The 21,159-nt window shown below is 44.2% G+C and overlaps 1 protein-coding gene across 1 annotated transcript in view; it reads right to left on the bottom strand.

Moving 5' to 3' along the window:
* Window positions 1-2,069: 2,069 nt before the first annotated feature.
* Window positions 2,070-21,159, bottom strand: part of LOC146784191 (selenoprotein M-like) — a 57,011-nt gene continuing 37,921 nt past the window's right edge. Inside the window, exons 2-4 of the mRNA XM_085633272.1 lie at window positions 16,455-16,531; window positions 9,176-9,254; window positions 2,070-2,377 (exon numbers count right to left, since the gene is read on the bottom strand). Coding sequence (XP_085489398.1) covers window positions 2,234-2,377; window positions 9,176-9,254; window positions 16,455-16,498 — 267 coding nt within the window. The 5' untranslated portion in view covers window positions 16,499-16,531 and the 3' untranslated portion in view covers window positions 2,070-2,233. The remainder of the gene's footprint in view (window positions 2,378-9,175; window positions 9,255-16,454; window positions 16,532-21,159) is intronic.

Genomic DNA, 21,159 nt, shown 5'->3' with positions numbered 1-21,159 from the left:
AGGAGGGGTCGGGGAGAGCGGCCCAGGTGTAGCTGATCAGGGCCGGCGGGTGCTCCTGGGAAATGCAGTCCCAAGGAGCTCACGCACTCGCTCGCAGCCCCGTGCAAGTACTTCCCTCGGTGTCCCCTTCAAGGCGCTGCGGTCAACACTCCTCACGCAGCGGGACCCGCGGAGCGGGTTCCGCAAGAAGTAGGCTGGCAGCAGGCGATTCCAAACGGGCAGAAACAAAAGCAGCAAGGCGTCCCACTCGCCGTCTCAGCGAGAGCAGATGATAAGGGCTCGGTGGAAGGGTAGGAGGGGTCGGGGAGAGCGGCCCAGGTGTAGCTGATCAGGGCTGGCGGGTGCTCCTGGGAAATGCAGTCCCAAGGAGCTCACGCACTCGCTCGCAGCCCCGTGCAAGTACTTCCCTCGGTGTCCCCTTCAAGGCGCTGCGGTCAACACTCCTCACGCAGCGGGACCCGCGGAGCGGGTTCCGCAAGAAGTAGGCTGGCAGCAGGCGATTCCAAACGGGCAGAAACAAAAGCAGCAAGGCGTATTTTACTCACAGCACTATGGAACTTGGCCAAAGTTCACTTATCCTTGAGCAAAAGGAGGAGGCATCCATTGTTCCTGTCACTTTAGGTCACAACCCTCCTAAAATATACTAGCCTTAGGTATTGATGACACCTCAACAGGGAATGAAGCAACATACATGCCTGTCATGCGATGCAGTCAGAGCAGGTGATCTGGCAGGTGGCGTCTCACTTCTCCTTGACACAGCTTACAAGTCTGCAAGAGTCAAGTCTGTATGTATACGTGTAGGTTATTTCTATAGCGTGAACCTAGCCAAAAGGCGGTGGAGCACTCTAAGTGTGCCACATGCATCCTTCAGTGCGCTGTACCTCAATGTGCAGAGCAATGCCATGTACAGGAGACAGATCTTTAGGAAGACCCACTGCTGAGCTGCACGTCAGTCGCCTCAGAACTGCTGCTCCAATGGGGTCAAAGTAACTTACTGTTAGCACATTCATAATGTATAAGAAGAACAACATGAAAGGGGTAGTTTTATTTAGGTCTCAACAAAATGGCCACTGGTGAGTAACTGCCTAGGTAAAACACACGGCAAAGACACATAAGATATCTCAAAGGAAACATTGAAGGGATTTGCAACACTTATCCTTGTACCGGAGTCCTAATTGTTGTTCACAATCACAATCACTTAAGGCAAGGTCTAGAACAAAGAACACAAGTGCAGTTTCAAAGTTGTTGAGACTTGTGGAAAGCCATCACACGGTATATGGACTTGGCCGACCACCTACCTTTTAAATGAAAGACATCCATGAAGGAACGCCCAGGGACGAGCAATACAAATGAGAGACACATCCAATAAGGCAAAGTAATCAAGCCAACAGAATCTACTGACTCACAAAAGTGAAGGACATTATTTGCTTCCATTTACCCATATTCCTACCTGCATCTGTTGCATGTGCAAAGTATCAAACGTACTACCTAAGGGCCTCTAGTATGTCTTCACCAACGATAGTTTCCTTTGGCACAATGTTTTAATGATGTTAATAATAATCTTAAAGTCCTTAACATGTTTAGAAACCTTTTCTATGTGCATTGGACACAAAATGTGTAAGAAACATGCCTATTAAACACACATTTGTCCTGTTTTTCATACATGTTCCAGCTGCCCTGGTACTCTATGCATTTTTCTCTTGGGGAGCCTATAAATGGTTGTCGATCAGCAGCTATTCACATTTTATGCACAAGTAGAAAGGAACTCGACCGTAACACATTCTGAGTCTAGAAGATCGACTCTCCCTATAACTTGAATATAAGTATAATTGCCAAGGTAAGTGGGTGTGAAGTTAAGAATAGTCCATCTACAGTTATCTATGCCTACTTTACTTCATGATATGATGTTTCTTGATATCCTGCACTCAGTATTGTTACTGGGCATTATTACTTAACAATGATCGCTACTGCGGTAACCTACCACTTGCAAATGGTACCTTTTGGCTGAAATCAATTTCGATTAAGAATCAGGACACATTGTTTGCAACATATTCTCTTAACTCAATCAAGCCATCGCCAATGCAGTTTATTTCTTTTATTATTAGAAGAGGGCATTCTCAGGTGGGTTATACGATGCGCTGCTATCATTCGGTCAGGGCCCCGGCAGGAGTCTGCCTTTTGGACCCAGACGTCATTGTGGCTCTCGGTAATACCCTTCCGTATGAGTGGCTCTTCAGAGTTCATCCTTGGGAACCTTCAGTGGTAAATGTTGAAATTCTTCTGGCACCTCTTCTCCCTTCTGGGATTTCCTGTAGAATCCGGCAGCGTCTAAAATGGCGCCAATATCATCGGCCTTCATGTCTCGTACGATCACCTCCTGTGGACAGCATGGACAATCCATGAGGTTATTACAGCCTAGATCACGTACCCTGAATTCCTCATTACTCCTAGTCCTACTTCCACTTCTCCTAGTCCCTAGTAATGAGGGGGGACACATCCCAGACAGAAGCATTGCAATGTTGTTATTTTCCTACAAGTTCTTCGCCCACGCTAAGGCTGTATGAGATTCTTTTCCAACCTCAACACAAGCTATCACCTTGCAAAGGAACAAAAGATGAAGACAAGGAAAAGTAGGACATAGAGCAATGCAAAATACCAGGTAAAAATCTAGGTATTATATCCAGGTCCACTCTTGCTCATCCAAGTACTAACTAAATATACATGCAAAAGTATTTCTGGAGTCCAGACCACTCTTTACCAAAATGCAGATTTACTTTCACCAGTGCATTTTTTAAGAGCAAAATTATATAATTAATGTGTGTACCGAACACAGAGCGCCAACTCCAAAACTGGAGGTTGACGTTTTCTTCACTCACAGTTTGTAATAGTGGACAGAGGTGTACAGGGATGTCCATGTAGCTGCCACACAGATATAATTTAGGAGTCCAAGATGTAAAAATACCTATAGTTTACCTTCTGTCAGTTGTCACGTTAGAAACTGTGCAAGTCAATGAACTCATGGCTAAAACCCACCTACTTAAGAAGCAAGAGGAGTCCTCTCTTCATTTTCCTGCTACTGCAAAACTGAGACTTAAAATGCCAGACCTACAAAAGGCTGCCAACCTCTCCATCTAGGTTAGGACTGATCTTACAAATTCCAAAAAGTGCAACTGTTCCTCAGCAGAAGCTGGAGAAGGGAAAATAAGGGAAAAGACTGAAATAGTCAAATATTTCTAACAATTAAACTTTAAGACCAACTTTGGTCGAATGAAATTTTAAACATAGGAAAAATAGCCTGAGAGAGAATAATAAAAAAATGTATGTACAAAGTAGTAACCTGTCTTTGCTCAAACGTCTAACCAATGCTACTGTCACCAAGAACACTGAGTTCATAGTTGGCAATGTGACATTAGTCAAACTGTTGAAAGGTATGTGATTGCAACGTCTCTAGCACTACATGTATGTGCACCACCACTGGACGACTCTACAGTCTTGCCAATAAGAAAGTACATGGCATAGTGGAGACCAAATATTCTGTTGGGAATTCCCTATTACTCTCTAAATGAGACCCCAAGACGCTGATTGTTGCGCAATGTGTAAGGATAATAGTAAAAGAATCATCACAAATGTATCCGGAAAACTGCTAAACCTGCAAAGCTAGTTCTCCAGATAGGCCTTGGCTGCAGGGTTCTACCCTCAGCCACCTGTGTGACTGCAACACTAGAAGAAGAGCTGCACATGAACCATTGAGGAGGGTGGTGCGGAAGATGCTGACTAGGAGACTGGGTAGATCTAAGTTTGGACTAAAGCGGAAACCAGGTCTTCCCCTGATACAAAGGTGGCATCAGCACTACTACTGCCCCATTTTTCCTGTTCTTCTGAAGTACCCTCGTTAAAAGAGTTATAGAAAGCCATGCATAAATAGAGCCTGCTGGCATCTGTATACCAAGTCCTCGGTGTCAGAAAAGAACTGCAAAGCCTCGGCAAACATGCACTGTCTAAGTTTAAAATGAATACATGCTCTGAATCATAAACTTCTGGCTAAATACCTGAAACTTCGTTTGAGGGTTAGGGTTGATCTTAGGATAATAGGAAACCCTTCTGTTTTAGTGTGTTCATCCCTTAGACTTACACTCATCCGTAGAGTAAAACATGTAAATGTTGTGCTTGCTGCCTCCCAAAGTTGCAATCGGATGTAAGTAACATCCTGAGAAGGGAGCATGTTAAATGTCTCCCAGTTGATGCTGAACCCGAACCGATCATTTACATCCACATCCTGTTCAGATCCTGGGCAGCTTTGGTTGCATATGGAGCAAAATCCAACAAATAATCTACATACAGGAGCAAGGAAACCTCTTGTTGATGGGGCCAGAGAGCCACCTAGAACTGCACTGCCCTGAAAACATTGGATGTTGACTTGCGCCTACATGACAGGAACTTCGAATTGGTAAAAAGCATTGTATGCCGTGAACCAAAGTCATCATATATGCTGAACTAAAGGCACTGGCAAAGACAGTGGATGGGTCAGGACATGCAGGTATGCATCCATTGAGTCCAATGACTCCAAGTACTCCCAATTCCCATGAATATTAGAATCCCCTCACAGGTTTACATTCTAAAGTAGAGTGTTATGTGTATTTGTAAAGGGCACTGTCACGCGTGAGGGCATCCTGGCGCTGAGCAGGTGTGTGTGCCTAGCCCATCCTAAGGTGGGTTGGTTCATTGAAAAGCCTGGTTTTCAGCTTCTTGTGTAATTCAAGAAGAGAGGAGGAGGCTCTGATGTGGAGTGGGAGGTCTTTCTATGCTTTAGGAGTGATGTCAGAGAACACCCATCCTCCTGATCTGGTTCTGTGAATGTATAGACCATGTGCAAGTAGGAGTCCTGCGGAGCGAAGGTGTCTGGGTGGATGGTGGAAGGAGAGGCACCTGTTCAGGTAGGTGTGGCCTCATATGTTTAGTGTCTTGAATGTGTACATGATAATTCCCTTGAATGTGGCTTGTTGCTTTCAGTTCCAGCTTGAAATGATACCTGTCCTGTGACTTTGTTCTACTGGTAAAGTAATTATGTGTGCACCTTTGCACATTTCTTCTGCTGGGACTACCAATCTAATCCCCTGCGGTTGACCTGTTTTCCTCCTCCCAAGACAACAACATGAAGAGGGACCCTGCCTTTGTTGGTAATTTGGAAAGGTTTTTCAGGTATCTTTTCCTGACCACCTTCAGGTCATCTTTATTCTGCCCTAACGTCCTGGAAGAAGAAATTACTTGTAATGGGTCAGCTAGCCAAAGAGAAAAGGCTTTTGAGTTTGAGAGGCCTGGGTCTTCACAAAAACAGATGCATACCTCACATTCTTTCATGCAGAATGCAACTTGATATCATGTGTTGCCTGAGAGATTAGTCTGAGTATTCTCAGTTATCACCTTTGCCACTTCAACATGTTTATGTTTTGTAAATCCCTTGTTGATGTCTTGTTGGACCTATTTGTCTAATATTTTGTTACTTGGAAATCTAATCTTTAATGCTGCTATCCTCAGATATGTCGGGTCTAGTCACAAACTGCATTTTGTAGTATGTTTATTAGTAGTACAATACTACTACTAAACGTACTACACAATTGTATTCAGAAACCTGGGTATTATACTAGTCTGATATGACCCCCTTGTAGCTGCCCCACCTTATAAGATTTAAATGTACTGGGGATTCAGAGAAAGAGCCTGATGATGGGGAGAGTATGGAGCTCAACCAATGTTTCAATTTAATATACCACCATCGTCATTGTAATCACAGATGAAATTCATCTTGCGGTGCTCCAAAGGATGCCACTCATTTGTCGATCAGCAGCTGGCCCTTGGAAGGGATCCCTTCCTCTGTCCATTCTTTCTAGTGTGTCATGTCACTATTGATCAAGATCACCGCATGTCTCCAAATGGGTGCTTCACAAAGTAAAATGCCATTAATCCTCAGTTGCTAATGAACAGCAGACCATACTTGCTTTGTTTCCAGAATGACTGGGTTCAAGGGGTCTGCTAAGCTTTGACATCTCCTGATAGCATTCGAGAATCAGCTTTCCTACCCACCTGCCCCCACATCCCCAGCATTTCTTGTTCTATTTGTTGTCACAGTCTTGCATTTCCAGGCCAGTGGAAAAGGGATGAGCAAGGTGGTGTGCCTTTGTGATAAAAGTCCATATCAGGTCAAATCAGACCACCAGCTGTTTGTAATGTAAAAATTGTTCAATGGTCTCCCCAGATATATTCTTTGACCATTTTGCTTAGGTTTTGTACCAGAAATGTCAGAAAACATATTGGGATCATTCCAAATAGAGCACTGAACCTAGGCACTGTTATCATTTTGATTGTTTAGCCCTATAATCAGGGCTGGCTTAAGCGCTGGTGGCCCAGTGCAGCAGTCTGTTTTGATGACCCACCTCTCCCTTGGCCTCCTTCTCCATGAATTCCCTCATTCCCACCCTCCAACAGTGCCCCTAATCTCTCCATGGCCCCTCTCTGAAATGCATTTCATTTTTTATAGTGATACTCATAGTTCACTCACACTAAGTTCTGTGATCTGCATGGTACACGTTCTTTGCAGGAGGCACATTAACCCTCTGCGATACTTTATGTTGAGACAAAACTGCCACTAGACAAAAGTCAATCACTCTCCAGTAGGAACATTAATCACCACTTATCTTGACATGCTTATGTTTTGCCTAAAAACTGCTGCACATGCAAGGAGATCTGCAGCACATGCTTTTAAATCCATAAATAATTTTAAACCAACTCCAACCCGCGGTCAGTCAGCACCAGGTATAGCTGCACTGGTCACACCGCCCTAAAGCTGGTCCTACCTATAATGAAAATTGCAAGTGAATTCACCTAAATTGGCCATATATTTTAGGCAGCAAATCTTAGTGTTTTTATAGACTGCTGCAGTGAGATCCTATCCGATGCGTATTGCCAGATATTCAATTGTGGTTGATCGCCACTGGCATGGAAGACCTGCTACAATAGAGGATAGCTGGAGGGAATTTAGTAGTAAGGCTTTGTTCTTATTCCAATTAATTTTATATCCATATAAATTGCCAAAGAGTGTTATCATGTTAATAACACTGGGAAATGGCATCCCTGGTTTTGTTAGAAGCAGTAAAATGTCATCTACATAAAAGAGTAGTTTTAATTCAGGTGCTGCAGACGGTATACCAGGAATCTCATATGAAACTATGATTTTAGTGCTAATGGAAAAAGAAAAAGGTGACAGCGGACATCCTTGGCACGTGCCCCTGTTGGTATGAAACTGCTCTGATCTTCAGCTGTTGCATGTTACCACTGCAGAAGTAGATTAATAAAGCCATCAGATTTTCGTATGAACTGTCTTTGAAAATTGCTCTCTGTAGCACTCTAAACAGGTAGGGCCACTCAGCTCTGTCAAAAGCTTTTTCTTTTTAAGTATGTGCAAGAGAATGCCCATACAATGACTGCATGGGTGCCTTGGGGTGAAGCAGACTTGGTTTATGTGTAGGAGAAGAGGAATGAACCTCAGTGAGTGCACTGCCAATATTTTCCCGAAAGTTTTAATGTCAGCAATAATCAAAGAGATTGACCTGTTGCTAATGTGTCGTAGCAGGCCTTTGTTGTGCTTCAAGAGAAGGGAGATTAAGGCTCTGTTGAATTCTAGTCAAATGTCTTCATTATCATAAGCTTCTTAAAAATATTACACAATAATGGCAGAAGAATCTGGGTGTTGACCTTTTAAGATTCGATTAGGTAACCGTTGTCTATACTGTACATTTTAACAGGTTTTTTTAATGTATTTTGTGCTGTGCATCTTTTATGGCTGCGTGGCCGAATAAACGGCATATTTACAAGGAAATGGCACAGCGACAAATTTTGCAGTGCTGCGTCATTTAAAAAACGCAGGAATGTGCCCTATTTACAAGTATACGGCACACCCCTGTGTTTCACTTGCGCTAACAATCAATAATGGTGATTTGATTCTTCTATGTGTGCTGCATTTTGCAGCACATGTAAAAGTAGCAAATCACCATTGTTTAATGATTGTTTATGTGCAGGAAGGAACTCCTTCCTGCACATAAAGAGCAAAATGCCTTTAATGATTGTTTATGTGCAGGAAGGTGTCCCTTCCTGCACTTAAACAATCATTAAATGTGTTTTGCTCTTTTTACGTGTGCTGCAGAATGCAGCACACATTGAAAAAGTTAAAACGAGGAGTAATAAAAGTATTTCTCCTCGTTGTGCCAATCTAAGTGTCGTTTTTGGTGCTGCCTCTGATGGACAGATCCTTGTAAATCTGGGGCAGCATCAAAAAGCAATGGCTGTTGCAGTGGAATGCCGACAGCAACACCCATTGCATGCCCATTTCACACAGAAAACTGCCCGAAAGGGTGACGTTCCGGTGGTGCAAATCCTTGTACATATGCCCCTAAGTGTTTAACTTGACTTGGGAAACCGTCGTCTCCTGGATCTTTCGAAGAAGGCATACTTTTTATGGGCTCTACTACTTCTTCTTCTGTAATACCAGCTTCGAGTTCATTTGCAGCTCCATTTCAGAGTTGTGGGATGGTAATATCTTCAAAAAAGCCTGCTTCTACATATGATAAATTGTCAGTCATCTCAGAGGATTATTAAGGTAGGTACTGACATAATAAATAGTCCATGTATGATTGGGAGGTTGCAGTTTACTTACTGCGCCAGTAGAGGGCATGCATTTATTAAAAATGGAAGCTCAAGTGCCTAATACTCTCTTTTATGATCGACGATCAACGAGCTGACTAAAATATGTTAATGTTCGATTTATTTATCGGCGTTCTATAAAGATATTAAAGATCCTGGAGACCTAAAGGCTATATTCAGTATGTAAACACAGCACTGCGTAGGAACCTCCAGATCCCTTTCACTTCCGTATGTACAGATTACCTGATGAAATTAAACAAGTGAGTTGATCAACATATTCCTTTCCAATGTAAATGCGACACCTAGTGGTGAAATAGCATATAGTTCCCTGGCCTCAGCACTACTTATGCAAAAGTGGGTAGACTTTATAAATCACTTAAACGCCTAAGGGTGATATCAATGATACACGTTAGAATAAAGTTGCAAATTCCCAGCATCTTTTAACTAAGTCTAGAGAGGTGCAAAGTAATAAAGGAGCACTCACCTTCACCACTTCATCTTTAGAGTTGTAAAAGATCAGCCGGGGCTCCTCCTCTTCTTTGGAGTCGTACTTCAAGTTATGGCTGTGGCGCCAGAGATAAGGAACCCAATAGTCAGGCAATCACCATTCGTCCACACATCACCCACGTCAGAAAAACGTACTAAATTCTACACTTTAAGAAACACTCAAATGGTGGAGACTCTCTTGGATAAGCAGTCCTTCCAAAAACAGCCCAACACCACACCCCTGCCCCCACACTAGGTCCCATTTATATGTGCTACCCACCTCCCTAAGCTCCTACCCTACCCCTTCTAAGCCTGACACTCCCAAGCTTCTCCTGCTAGCCCTCCAGTGCACTCACCAGATTTGACCCACCACCCCTTATCTCCCTATACAGATCCTTCCTGCGTTATGTAATGTTATGCTATGCAATGCTATTCAATGCTATGCTCTGCTAGTCAATGTTTTGATATGCTATGGAATGTATTGTCAGCAGAGATTTGCTTATGGCTGTCTGATTCAGGTACCCGCCCTCCCTGGGGTCAAGGATTCTGTCACAAGCCAAAGTCTTTTTTCTGTTGGATTAGTATTCCTCACAGTGAGGGTATGGTTGAGCGTTAAGCTTTCATGTATATATTTGATAGTAATTTGGTTCAAGCAAGGAAAAATAGAGAAAATTGCCCAGCGCTACTTCTCAGTCCCCTGTTTTCCTTTCAGGGAGTAAAGTACAATAGATCATGCACCGAGAAAGATGCAAATTACAACTGAAGTTGTCAATTTAATTATTTTCAATCATCAACAGAATATATATCTCTTCCACTTCTTTTTTCACATGTGAAATGTGCATACATATAGTGTGTTAAAATTATTTGAAATCTTTATTCATGCACATTGGACATATATTAGTGTAAATTGTATGGACATATACTAATTCTTTAATGGTTTTGTGTTGATTTTATGTACTTATTTTCTGTATCTCAACTTTGTAATTTCTGGACAGAAAGCATGAGATGTGTTTTCTTATTTAAATGTTATATGTCTATATAGGTTTTAGTTATAATCTAATGTATTTTCCTATTAACAGCCCTGAAGAAGCGAATGTTTTTACGAAACACGTGTTGACTTGGCTGGTTTTTCTTGTTTCTGTTAAAGAAGATTTGTATCAAGTTGATGATTGAAAATTATGAAGATGAATTCCATTGAATGTTGTTAATACAGAATAAACAACATGAACAATTAAATGTCGAATGGACAACTTCAGTTGTAATTTGCATCTTTCTCAGTACATGATCTATATTTGATAGTAAGTTTGTCAGAGTTGTTTGATGATGATGTTATGAAACTCTAAACTGCTAGCTGGTGAAACACTAAACCCGCTTTCTACAAGGGATAAAACACTCAAGGTTACTAGAACACAAGGGATACACTTTAAAGATGTATTTTAAAATGAAAACCCTATTCTAGTGCACACAATATGAATTGTAACTATAATGAAGACAAATAAAATGGCAGCAGCAACATTTATCAAAAGCGTGAACACGAGGAAATACGCGAAACATGATTGCTGTTATACGTTTATCGGAATTCTACCCCCATCCTGCTACCTCTAAGCACTACGGTTATTCTAACACAGCAGAAAAAAGCCTTGTTCGAATTTCATAGATGATTCACCCTGTTAGCATACCTGTTTGAACAATTGTGCTTGTGTTGGATATAATAGCAAGACCTTCTATTTGTGTTGTTTGAGGCCAGCTGCACTGAAAAGTTCAGCAAGTAAAGAGGCGATTGCTCAGTTCCAAGGGTTGAGCAACAAGACTCCCCCAACTTGTCCCAGAACCAACACACAGTGCAGGACACACACTGTACCCCATCTTTACCATAAGTGGCAGCATCAAAATCAACTCCACCACATTGCTCATATGGACCAGCACTCCATCATCCACCTCAAAATCAACACACCTCAAGTCAACTCCTGTACCAGGTTCAGCTTTCCAAGTCGCACCCGGGGCAGAATCACAGAAGCAGACTGGCTCAGCACCCTCAGCACGGATCAACCAGCCCTACAGATAACCTCAACAAGGTCATCAACAACTGTATCAAGAACTGCATGAACTTCCTTGCACCCATTATACCCAACAAGCATGGTAGATCATACACTGTAAACAACCTGAAAGGGAATGCTAGAAAGGGAATGGAGAGCCAGACATGACAGCACTGGCAGACCTACCTACAAGGCTGCACTGAGACGCTATTACCAGCAAATGAGAGACACCAAGAAAAAAGCACTAGTGGACCACAACGAAGGAAGCTCCAACAGCTGCAAGGAGATCTTCTCGATCATTAAGTATTTAATCTCGCCCTCAGCCACTGTCACCAATATTGCTGCCTCCCAGCAACTCTGCCATAACCTTCCACAGCAAAATCACAAATACCTACAGCAACTTCACACACCAACCCAACCCCAGAGAACTTGTTGCTAACCTACCCAGCACCAACCAGGAGAGCCACCTGGTCGAATGGATAATTCTCATCAGAAACAAGACAGCGGCAATCATGCGGACCATCCACTCAGTGGCCCCAAAGGACCCATACCTACGCCACATCTTCAACCTGGGAACATCACCAATCAGCACCACCCTAACCCACATCATTAATCCCTCCATTATGTTCGCCACTTTCCCGGATGAAACATTCAGAAATCAATGCCCTCCCCAAGAAGCCCACAGCTGACCCGAACCAACTTAGCTAATTCCGACCCATCTCCCTGCTTCCCTATCCAGCCAAAGTGATTGAGAAGGCCATCAACAAGCAACTCACAACCCACCTCAAACTTCACCATCTTCTAGACAACACTCAATCAGGACTCAGAAAGAACCACAACACCAAAACTACACTCGTGGTAGCCACCGATAACATTTGAATAGTCATCCTGGACCAAGGAGAAACAGCGGCCCTCATCCTGCTTGATCTCTCTGCATCATTCAACACTGTCTCCCATAACATCCTCTCCCGGATGGACAAAACAACCCCCGCCAGAACCAACTTCCTCAACTTTATGATGATTGGTAGTAGACTGGATGCGAACCAACTGCCTAAAGCTCAACTCCAACAATACAGAAGTATTGGTCTTTGGTAACAAGACCTCCCCATGGGCCTCCAACTGGTGGCCGTCAGAGCTAGGTCAACACCCACCCTCATAGGCCACGTGAGAAATCTAGTGATCATCCTAGATGACAAGCTCAATAAACATCAACTCCTGCATCCACTTCCTATGCATGCTGTGAAAAATCTTTAAATGGTTGCCACAGAACACTAGACGGACCGTCAGCAAACACTCATCGCCTGCAGGCAGGACTACGGCAACTCTCTCTATGACGGAATCTCTAAACAAATCCTAAACAGACTCCAGTCCATCCAGAACACCGTGCAAGACTCCTACTTGACCTCCTATTCCACACCCACATCACACTGCACCTCTGGAAGCTTCAGTGGCTCCCCATTCACAAGCTCAGCCACTTCAAACTTCTCACACACACATACACAGCTTTACACAACACAGGACCAGAATACATGAACAGCCGCATACACTTTTACGAACCCACCACACACCTGCACTCTGCCTCCCTCTCACTGGCACACATTCCCCACATACGCAAAAGTAAAACTGGAGGTCACTCGTTCTCCTACATCGGACCCTAGACAAGGAATGACCTCCCTCAACACATCAGATCCTCCTCCTCACTTCTTGAATTCTGCAAGAAGCTGAAGACCTGGTTCTTCGTATAAGCACCTTGGGGACTCCAAACCTGCCCAAGTGCCTGGATACTCTCTCGGTGATTAGGGCACTATACAAATAAATGTAATGTAACAAAATATACATATGAACATTTTTATGGTCTCTAAGCTAAGATGCAATAAATGAAATTTCTGAGAACCAATTCTTATTGAAACACAGCAGAAGCCACAGAATAAGGGATCAAGGCAACATCTTTTATCTTTTGGAGCATTCAAAAGTTTTTTTTCACTAGTGAAATTCACTGTTGAGATTTTGTACAGTAGCAAGTTCTTTCCATATGTTTTTTTCAAGTGTGATCTTCTCTTTGATCCTGGTAAATCTTAAAATGCCTCTGAGATAGATACATGGACATAATAATTTACCTGACACAAAAGTGCTAAGGCGTTGTTACATTCAGCAACCCGACGCAGTGGGCTCAGAAAAACACGCACAGCTACTTCAGGGGCGAGCACAGGCCTAAACTAATAGGGGCAGCTTTATCGTGAGAGGTTCGTAAAATAATTTGTATGTTTATTTAATTATTTAGCGCTTTTCTGTAGCACCGCTGCACCGAGAGGTATCAGTGCGCTTTATACGACACATGAGGGTGCAATTTAAATGTGAGCTTAAAACGACAATATTTTAACAATTTTGGAGAAAGGAACTTGGAAACAACATGGGGGGTATTACTCATTAGGTGTATGGCCTATATTGATTAGTTCAGATGTAAACAGAAGATGTCAGGCGGGCTGGTTGGGGTCAGTAGTGTATGCCTTCACCACATTTATTCGCCCTGACAACATTTTGCTAAGAAGACGATATTAAAAGCAACAGTGGTGAGGGGTTCCAGTGGAAAAGTAATCCATCAATTGTTACTGAGCATATTTTCAATGATGTAGCTGAATAGCTTGTTTTTCTTTTTAAATGGGGCATATGTATTTTTGAAACCTTTCAGATGTGTTATGTATCAACAGTGAATCCTTAATTGCTATAAAAATGCAAAAGAACGTGTCATATAAAACATTGAAAGTAATGTGTTGCCCATGTCACACGTTTTGGTCTTTCTTTTCCTAAAATATAATTCACCTTTATAGTATATCAGAGGGAAGATGTTAGGACGGGTCTGCCTTGGCAGCCAGGTGGATAAAGGGACTAGGGAGCAAATACCCTCTGACAAATGGCTATAAATATGTATTTAAAAAAATGCTCCAATGATTCTCATCTTGGCTGTCCTAATTTGCCACCCTCTTGTAGATGGTTTTCACCACGGACATTGCTATCGAGTGCTTCCAATGTATATCTTTTATTTCCATGTTTATCCTATGGTCTATAAGAATTCTTTTTGGTTTGATCATGTCTGTATCCCCGGATCCATTTCTAGCGTCGGAATAGTAAAGTGAACCTCTTTTAGGCAAAAATGTGATATAACAAAAGCCTTTCACTGTAGAGGAGGATTGGGATGTACTCTGCCAGGGTACTTGTTTGATTTTTCTCCCTTTTCGAAAAGGAGACCCCGTATATGCCCTATGTGCTTTAACAAAACGTCCTTGTGTGACCTTGGTCTGATCGCACCTGTGTGTGTGTGAGTGTGTGTGTGTTTGGTCTTTTTCTATAGAGGTTTTGCTCCCAAAGGCAATCTGAAGATCTGTGTCCAAGGGGACGCTACATGTTCTGTATTCTACAGGGGGTCTACAGATGTTCATCCGAAGTTGAAGGGGGGGGGCGAAATAAGGACAGATTGTCTTTTCTCACGGGGAGGGGCTGTCTGCAGAAGCCCTGTGCGCTCTGGGTCTACAGATCTCACCGGTCGTTCTGCAGGATATGTGGAGGCGAATAGTAAAGAAGTGACATTGCATGGAGCTTGGCTGATAGCAATTGTGTGGTCCTCTGGTGAAGCTGGTGCTGTATAACCAGTAATCGAACCTGCTTTCAATCCAACCCTCCCTGCTAACTCTTTACAGTAGAATAGCAACCCTGCCCAAACTTTGCCGTGGGGGGTCACTACCTTTCTCACTCCTTCCTTTGGAGCGCTTTTGGATGTCCCGCCTTTAATCCCTCGTCATCACTCCCAGATCGATGTAGTGGATCGCCTCCCCGTCCATCTTATTCATGGTGCACACTTTACACCTGACCCTGCCATCCATCTTCTGCTGTGCTGTGCTGTGATACAATCCCTCCTCATCTCGCGTTTGGACTATGGAAATTCCCTCTATCTGGGTTCACCTAAGTATGTCACTAGGAGGCCGCAAGTGGTTCAGAATGCGGCTGCTAGGCTGCTGTTGAAGATCCCCAAACGCATCTCCGCGGAAGAAGCACTTAAATAGCTCCACTGGCTGCCTATTGAGGCTAGAGTAAAATTTAAAACTCTTTGCATAGCTCGTAAAGGTATTAACAGTCTGGACCCGAAAAACTGAGGAACCTTATATCCAGATACATCCCTTCCAGGCATCTCAGATCTGCCCATCAACATCCCCTCAAGACTACTAGAGTTAAAAGAGCCAGATGGGGTGGCAGATCTTTTGCCCATCTGACACCTAGGTTGTGGAATGCCCTCCCACTGGAAATTCGAGCCACCCCTCACGAATTGGCCTTCAGGAAAAATCTGAAAACCTGGCTTTTTCCACATTAATTGGGCATTGGATCAGCTTGTCACTGTTGTTATTCCTGTTAGCACTGGGAAGCCCTCGGGCAGCAATGCACTCTACAAATTCATTAAATATAAATATACATTTTCACTCTGACCTGTCTGTATAGCTTAGGTTGGTGACCTCACTCAATGTCACCAAGTGCATTTTTCCAGCGCTGTGCTTTCGTGTGACAACCTATTGCATTCTGGATGTTGTAGTCGTGAAGTGCTTCAATTGACCTAATTCGCCTAAGAAACCTAACTCCTATGAATTGCAGATAGAAAGTCCACGACTAGAAATGGTGTGTTTGATGACATGAAGTGAGGCGGTAAGCTAGTGGAGCTTCCAGCCTCATCACAGATTCTAACCATACCAGTGGACAAAACTATTGGTGAGAGGGCACCCCTTTGATTTTTTAAAATTGTTTCTCCTGTCCAAAACTGCTGATTTCCTTCTGTTTCTCGCCTGACCCCGGTATGCTTCGCTGTTCTACTGCAGGTATTCGTGGGTTTCTGAGAGACAGAAAACCCCTTATCCTTCTACACTGTGGTATTTTTCTCACATTTCCAAAAAAAACTGGGGTGGTGGAGTGAGCTAAAGAATGATGATGGATTGAACCCAGATCAGTTGACTGGGGGTGAGTGTTTCATTTGCTCAAACGCTCCGTCCATCATCCCCTTTGGTATCGCAAAACAAAACCAATGCCTGCATTTATTGAACATTAAATCAAGCCTCTCTTCATAGCCTAGTTGGTGGCCTAGCTTCAGTGTATGTGACATATGACAGATGTTTCCACCATTTTCCTAACAAACCCACTTTGCCATAGACAGTCTTCCAACCATGGCTGTTACCAGTCCCGGCGAGGCCTCTGGAAGGATACTAAAGCGCCCAGCGCTCCATCATGAAGTGGTACAGCTCCGGCATCTTCTTAATACCTCATCCGACCACACTGGGTGCCTGCAGGAAAGAAAAACACATTGATGGCCTGAAAATGGGTCATGTCTCACTCGTCTGTGGGTGTGTATTAGTTTTAAATATTAAATTACCATCCATACTTGAGGTAAAGACTATATATACATATGGTCACTAAAGTGAAGTGACTTTTCAGCTGGCACAATCGCACTTCCCTCCATTGGTTACTCTATTTCAATGGGATGCACCCAGACCTGTCCACTCAGTAACTCTACGCTGCATATAACTACGACATTATTTGTGATGCCATCAATGATGTCATTGGAGTTGTCTTCAGTGATGTCATCAGTGATGTCATTTAACATGTCATGAGTGATGTAATATGTGAGGTTATAGCAGTGCATGTTGGTGGCACAAGTTATAGTTAGCTCAGTAAACTACAAATTATTAATTTCAGTGTTTTTTGTGGGGTTTAAGTCAGAATGACGTGCACACAAAGACTTTGCCCTTCCTTGATCAACCTGCTGGTGTGGGACTGCGTCCCCCAGCAGGCTCTGCACCACCTGCTGCCCAGGAGGAGGGGTCTGCTGTATCGAGCCATTAAAGCGCTTCTGGGTTACCAGAGCGCAGTACATGCACACAGAGATTTTGACCTTCCTTGGCCGACCTGCTGGGGTGGGACTATGTCCCCCAGCAACCTTTGCACCATCAGCTGCCCAGGAGGAGGGGCCTGTCGTATCGTGCCATTAAAGCACTTCTAAGCCACTGCAGTGCAGGACTTGCACACAGAGACTTTGCCCTTCCTTGATCAACCACCTGGGGTGGGACTACAGCTCCCAGCAGGCTTAGCACCATCTGCTGCCCAGGAGGGAAGGCACGCTGTATCGCGCTATTAAAGCACTTCTATGCCACTGCAGTGCGAGACGCACCTGGTCGCGTGCCCGGGGGAAGACTGGGCCAAGAGCGGGCCTTTCTGTGCCCGTCCATAGCCGACAAGGCTGGGCCCTGTCCCTTGGTTCTGTGGGTGGCCACCATAGCCTGCTGAGTCGATACCCTGTACCAACAACTTCTTCACCCCAGGAAGTAAGTGTCACTGTCCTTTCTTATCATTTATTGCCCTGATCATATTTTTCTTTTCCCCTGTGTCATACTACTGTACCGATTCCTGGTAATGGTGGTCCTGGAGTCACTAACATGGGCAAAAGGAAGACCTGAGCTCTAAAGCCCCAATGGCCCCCAGTCATACAACAATTGACTCCTTTTTGGCCAGAGCAGTGGGTGTTATTTCAAAAGAGACTGATCTGGCCAAAAGACACCTATCCCTGGTACTTGGCAGAACAGCCACCGCTCCAGCGACAAGTGACACTGGGTCAGTGGTTTTAGAGAGGTCCACCACCACCATGGCCTTGGAAGTGACTTTTCCTTGTGCCTCCCCCTCTAGGCCTGACAAGGACTTGTATGTTCCATCCTCGCCTGCATTTCTGCAGGCTGCCAGGCACAAGCTCAAGACCCCGATAGCAGCAAAAGCACCTATAAATCTGTTTGGCTCTCCGGACTCACCTGATCTTAACTTTCTCGGACCTCTCTAAGACTTTGACAGGGCCCCCTTCTCTCACAAACTTGTGTCCACACTTAATGACTGTCTTGCTGCCATACGGGCGAAACTGGACAAGCTGGAGCCTGAAGTGGGAAAATTTGTAACTACATGCCAGCATAGATTAAATTCACAGAACCACAACCACTGTAACCAGACCTCTTCACCCCTCTAGGCCTAATCTGCATATTCCATCTAAGTCTATAGCTCCTCAGCAAGCAGAGACAGATCCTCGGTCAACTATCCCCTCGTAGCCCCGGCTGCCTTGGAAGATAGTCTTCCCGCCCCTCAAGATCTTCCTTTCTTTGCTGCTCATGTGTCCCGCTTCGCACTTTCATTACAAGAGATCGACCTTCCCCCTGCTTGCTGTCTCTATGTTGCGGTTATGTCTAATGTCCCTCCCCTGCCAGATTCCAGCCAGATGTCCACCAACGAGCTCCTAAAAAAGGTGTGTAATGGGCTTGCTGGTCATTCTGGATTTAAAACCCAAGGCAAACAAAAAATCCTGATGGTGCGGCCTGGATCGGTTCTCAACAAAGACTTTCTCAGAGGGCTGAGTCATTATACATTTTACGTATCCACACACTGCAAGGAACATGTTTTTCAGCTCCAATGGGATAAGCATCTTGCCCTTTGGCTTCTTTGACAGGCACCTACAAAAGATTGCAAACCATCTAGTACCCGGGGGCCGACAAAGTCTCAACTATCCTGGTGGCAATCCCATTCCTGGCAAAAAACAGTTTGCAATATTATGGGACCTCAATGAGCAGGACTCACTCTTCTTACCTTTCAGTAACGAGAGCCGGATATCTGACAATGGACAATCTCCCCAGGCCAGGAAGGAGGGGTGACCCAATCAACTGTGTTAGGATGCTCTTCCCATTGCCCCCCTGAATGACGCCCCCGTTGTATCAATGGAGTCTCCTGAAAGCACCCAAACCTTTTCTCCACCACGTAATACCGCCTCCCCAAAAATATATGGTGGCTACCCGGCCGGATAGTCACAAAGCCTAGTCTGCTGGAATGTATTTATGCTATTGGCCAAATTGGACAATACTGACTGGGTTGATTATGTCAAAAATTAGATTTTACCCTATTGAAAGAAACTTTATGTACTGACATTTAACATAGGAGGGTTTTCTGAGCTTTTGAGTCCCAGCCATTAAAGGGAATGGGGTAGAGCTAGTGGGGGCATAATGATGTTTAGTTGTTCTACATGTGGCTTTAGGGTTTTTCCTGTGCCTGTCAAACATACCGGGATCCAGATTCTTTGACTGGTGCACCCCAACAACTTCTCCTTTCTGCTAGTTAACTTCTACAATGCTGTGGTCAACCAAGGCAACATCTGTAGCTTATAGAACCTGTTTTTTGTTGGGCATTGCTTGCGCAGCCAGTTTCTTTCCCTAGCTAACAGCTTTAACATCATCATTGGGCGATTTTAATGCCAAATTGGGGACCAATAACACTGTGATACAGCCGTTAAAAGCATTTGAGCCTGACTATAACCCTGGGGCTGCATACGCTAGGGGCGCTAGACTCTACACTTATGTCTTAGATTTAGGATTGGTGAATGTGATGGAACTATTGGGCTTTCCGAACACACATGTCCCAACCTTTACAGGCAGAGGCCGGGGCTCTACCATAGACTACACATTTATCACTCCCTCGTTGTGTGACTTCATACACTCCATTAACGTGGCCCCTAGCGTCCATAGTGACCACAACCCCATTGAGCGTATTCTCAACCTTCCCTTGCCTCTGGACACCATCTTAGGCCATGGAGCCACAGACACCGAGGCACATGATCAGGGGTTGAAAAGTAGGTGGTGTGTTATTCACTATCCTAGCTTCTGTAATATGTTGATAAAATCTAACCTCTCACTCTTCATGGAGGCTCTCCTGGTTCTAGACTGACCTTGTAGCACCATCACACTCGCGTTTAGAGCTTTGAACTCAAGTATTAAAAACCTTTTAACCTGCTGTGTACCTCATAGGGCAAATTCAGGCCCTTCCTGGTTTAATGATGAGGTGGGGGAAAGCTAACAGGCGGCTACATGCAGCAATCAAAGCTATCTCCAGGAACAGGACCCACTTGAGAGCCTGCTGCACCGATTACAAGAATTCATCCTTACTAGAAAGAGGGAGGTTAAAGAAGACTTGTGGGACAGCCTGGTATCTGCCCTTGACACCAGGGACACCCGAGGTTTCTGAAATATTGTAAATCGTCCAAAACTCTCCTACACCTTAACAGATGGGCTGGGAACTAACATTAGTGTTGAACACTGAGCTGAGTATTTTAATGCTACCTATTCCGTGACCACTGATATGGACACTGCCAAAACTGAGTAACCTATCGTTTTCCCCCTGCATATTATATTTGATCATCTGTAGGTTTATGAGGCCATCTGCGCCAGCTCCTTTAGGGAAACCCCTGGCCCAGAAGGGGTCCCGTTGGCCCTTTATAAAGAAAACTTGGACTTTTGGGTTCCAGTTATTACAAACGTGATCAAAGCAGCTGTTAAAAGTGGCCTCCCAGACTAGTGGCACTCAGCTGTCATCGTCCTAGTCTGCAAAAAGGGGTGCCGGCAGGATGTCCATTGTTATCGCCCCATATCCCTCCTTGATTCACTGGTCAAAATCCTTGGGTGGGTTGTCCTCAATAGGATTAAAAACTGGGCAGTTAACAACCAAGTGTTTTCACCCGTTCAATATGGTTTTAAAGAGGGTTTAGGCACCTTTGAGCAGTGTCTGAACCTTAATCTCATTATTAATAAGTACACAAAAGCTAAGGCGGGGGCGCTGTTTCTGTCATTCTTGGACCTTATCAGTGCCTTCGATTGGGGCACCCGCAGTAAACTATGGTGGATACTTTTGGAGCAGGGCCTAGATGAGGAGTTGGTTAATTTCCTGCAGGCCCTACATTGCGGAGTCAATGCCTCAGTACTGTATGGGTCAGGGGGAGAATCTATGAGTACCTTTGAGTTACAGCGGGATGTCCTACAAGGTTGTGTCCTTGCCCCTGTTCTTTTCCTTCTATATATAAAAGGTTTGAACACAACCTTTCATTCTGATGGGAAGG

Source organism: Triturus cristatus, chromosome 11, assembly GCF_964204655.1.
Source record: "Triturus cristatus chromosome 11, aTriCri1.1, whole genome shotgun sequence".
NCBI lineage: Eukaryota > Metazoa > Chordata > Amphibia > Caudata > Salamandridae > Triturus > Triturus cristatus.
The sequence above is the reverse complement of the archived record's forward strand: the minus strand, read 5'-3'. Positions and strand labels throughout refer to the sequence as shown.